The sequence below is a fragment of the Buceros rhinoceros genome, unplaced genomic scaffold (genome assembly GCF_000710305.1).
Source record: "Buceros rhinoceros silvestris isolate BGI_N320 unplaced genomic scaffold, ASM71030v1 scaffold15461, whole genome shotgun sequence".
Lineage (NCBI taxonomy): Eukaryota > Metazoa > Chordata > Aves > Bucerotiformes > Bucerotidae > Buceros > Buceros rhinoceros.
The window spans coordinates 1-2,474 of NW_010394957.1; the positions used below are offsets into that span (position 1 = coordinate 1).

Genomic DNA, 2,474 nt, shown 5'->3' on the forward strand with positions numbered 1-2,474 from the left:
ACATCCTCTGCAGGACTGGCCGCGGGGATTTCTGCGGCCGTGGTGGCGCCGGACCCTCGTCTCGAAGCCTGAGGGAGCTCTGCAGTGTGTTACCGTGCTCAGCGGAGCTGAGCTCTGTGCTGCGCCTCCGGTCGCTGCAGGCGGTTACGCTCATCCAGGCATACAGTGCAGTTTGATTTTTGCACTTTCTTGTAAGATTTTGTCAGGTTTTTTGTACAGCATGTTACATCCTGAACTGAATCTCTGAATTTCTTTGTCGTGTTTAGTGATACAGGATGCTGTTTCCTTTGGTGTTGTGTGCGCTTGTGCTAATAGGGAGTGGTAAAGTTCAAGATGATGAATGGATTGACCCCACGGATATGCTCAACTACGATGCAGCATCGGGAACAATGAGAAGACCTTACAAGGTAGGAGAAGAAAGGGTGCATGTATACGTGTCTTTTCTAAACAGCCCTTCAAGCACAAGCTGTTGAAAGATTGCCCTTAAATCGTGACATTAGAAAACAGTAATTTATGGTCTTTTTAAGGTCTTACAAGGTTGCATTTGAATCTATACACAGAAGAGTGTTGTATGTCCATTGTTAAAATTACAAAGGAAAAAAATCGTGATCTCTGTTATTGTAGATAATTAGCTCAGGGCCTTTTACTGACGAGTTTTCCGCCAATATGGGAATAAACCCATTTATTGTGTGAAGGTGTTATGAAAGTCAGTGGTGTTTTGTAGTTGTGGGCATCAGGGTTTTCAGAGGGAAGATGTTCTGTTCATAATTCATGAACAGTGAGGAGAAGGTGAAATACGGAAGGCGGGTTTTAACAAGGCGAATCATCTCTGTTGTCTTGTGTGAGAGGTGAACTCTGCACGTATCACAGATGTGTGTTGTTCATCTCGTACGTGTGCGCACACGTGGCACTGGAAGCTGTGCCTGGTTCTGTGCCTGGGCACCCTTGGCTTTTGTCAATCTTTAGCTTTCAAGTTTGGTTTTGCAGACTTTGAGTGATAACATTTTAATGCTTCAGATCATAATTTTCTGAAGCTTAAAAAATGCAAACTGCAGTATTTCTCTCCTCTGAGTCCCTTCTCCGCTTCTACTTGCCCCAAGTCCACCTGGCAGTCATTAGCATCCCTAAAATGCAGCAGCAAGCTTTGGAGTCTTTAAACTTGGTGCCCAACTGCTTCAGCATTTATAAAAAAATATTAGGAGTTCTACTCATCTCCCACAAAAATAGAACTGCGTCTCAAAGGGTTAATCCATCTTTGCAGATTTCTTTTTTGCTCTGCAGTGAGAGATTCTGGGTAGGCAGGCTCCTGGAGCCCTGCACTTAAACACAGCTTCATATCTGCATGAGTTCGCTGGTCGGTGTGACACTGCCCTTCTTCTGGAGACAGTCCTCAGCGTACCCCGCTGCGTAGAAGTGCTGCTAAAACTAAGTCTGAGCACCCAACAGAGAACGGGGGTGTCAGGGTGAAGAGGGAGCACAGAAGGAAAGCTGCGCAGCCCCGAGCGGGGCTTTGCCTTTGCTCTCAGACTGGCTGGCTGCGTGGCCGGCCGGGCCGGGGCCAGGTCTGCTTGGAAACTGCTCCTCCGCTTGCCGAGTCGGTTTTCAGCCAGTCCGGTTATCTAATCTGGTGCGCTGTGTGGCTTGCCAGCGCTCTGAGGAGGGGAAAGGGCGGGTGGGGGAGGACAGGGCAAGCCTCTCCCTTTGAAGGCAGCATATATTTTAGAGAAACATAAAGTAGTTGTCTGTTGGAAGCCTAAAATAACAGTGTTGTTGGGAAAGCATTAGCAGCAAAGACCAACATTCAGGTTTTAGCTCCTTTGCTGCTTTGAAAGTACCTGACTGTAGGATTGTATGTATGTGGCTTATTGCGCTAAAATCTTTATTCTAAAACAATGTGGTTTTCTCCTTATGTAATTTTAGGCAAACTATCATGATTCTGAGGATAAGAGTATGGATACAGTCAGTACTGAACTCTTGGCAAGTTGCTCCAGAGAAGTAGATTCCTTGCAGCAGAAGGTTTGTTATGGAACTTCAGAATATTTTCCAGCCTCTTATAGTTTGTGGTTTCTGATGCTTTTCTGGATAGTACCAAAGACGTGAATTGCCTTCATAACGTGTGAGGGACCACGCGTTGTGTAGGGGGAGCCGCTTCATTCAGGGGAGAGACTGGAAGTGGTTTGGACTCGTCGAACTGCTGCTCTGCCTGCCAGGGTCGGTGTCCTGCCATGTCTCACAGCGTAACAGAGGTGATAGCAGCTACGTGATTCTGCCCAGTGCCAGCAGTTTAAGCATGTAGCGTCGATGTTACACTATGCTGCTAAGAAACCCGACCTTTCATTTTCAAGTTGTTAATTCTGCTGGATTTTCAGGGGTGGGTTGTGGGCATTGGGAGCGTGTGTGTGGCTGACACCGTGTGCGATGCTGCGGCTCCCGGAAGCCGCTGGAAAAGCACCGCTCTGCCGTTTCCACTAAGA

The 2,474-nt window shown here is 47.3% G+C and overlaps 1 protein-coding gene across 1 annotated transcript in view; it reads left to right on the plus strand.

Moving 5' to 3' along the window:
- The first annotated feature begins 275 nt into the window (after positions 1 to 275).
- CLCC1 (chloride channel CLIC-like 1) overlaps positions 276 to 2,474 on the plus strand; it is a 10,510-nt gene continuing 8,311 nt past the window's right edge. Inside the window, exons 1-2 of the mRNA XM_010145398.1 lie at positions 276 to 407; positions 1,921 to 2,016. Of these exons, the coding sequence (XP_010143700.1) occupies positions 276 to 407; positions 1,921 to 2,016 (228 nt within the window). The remainder of the gene's footprint in view (positions 408 to 1,920; positions 2,017 to 2,474) is intronic.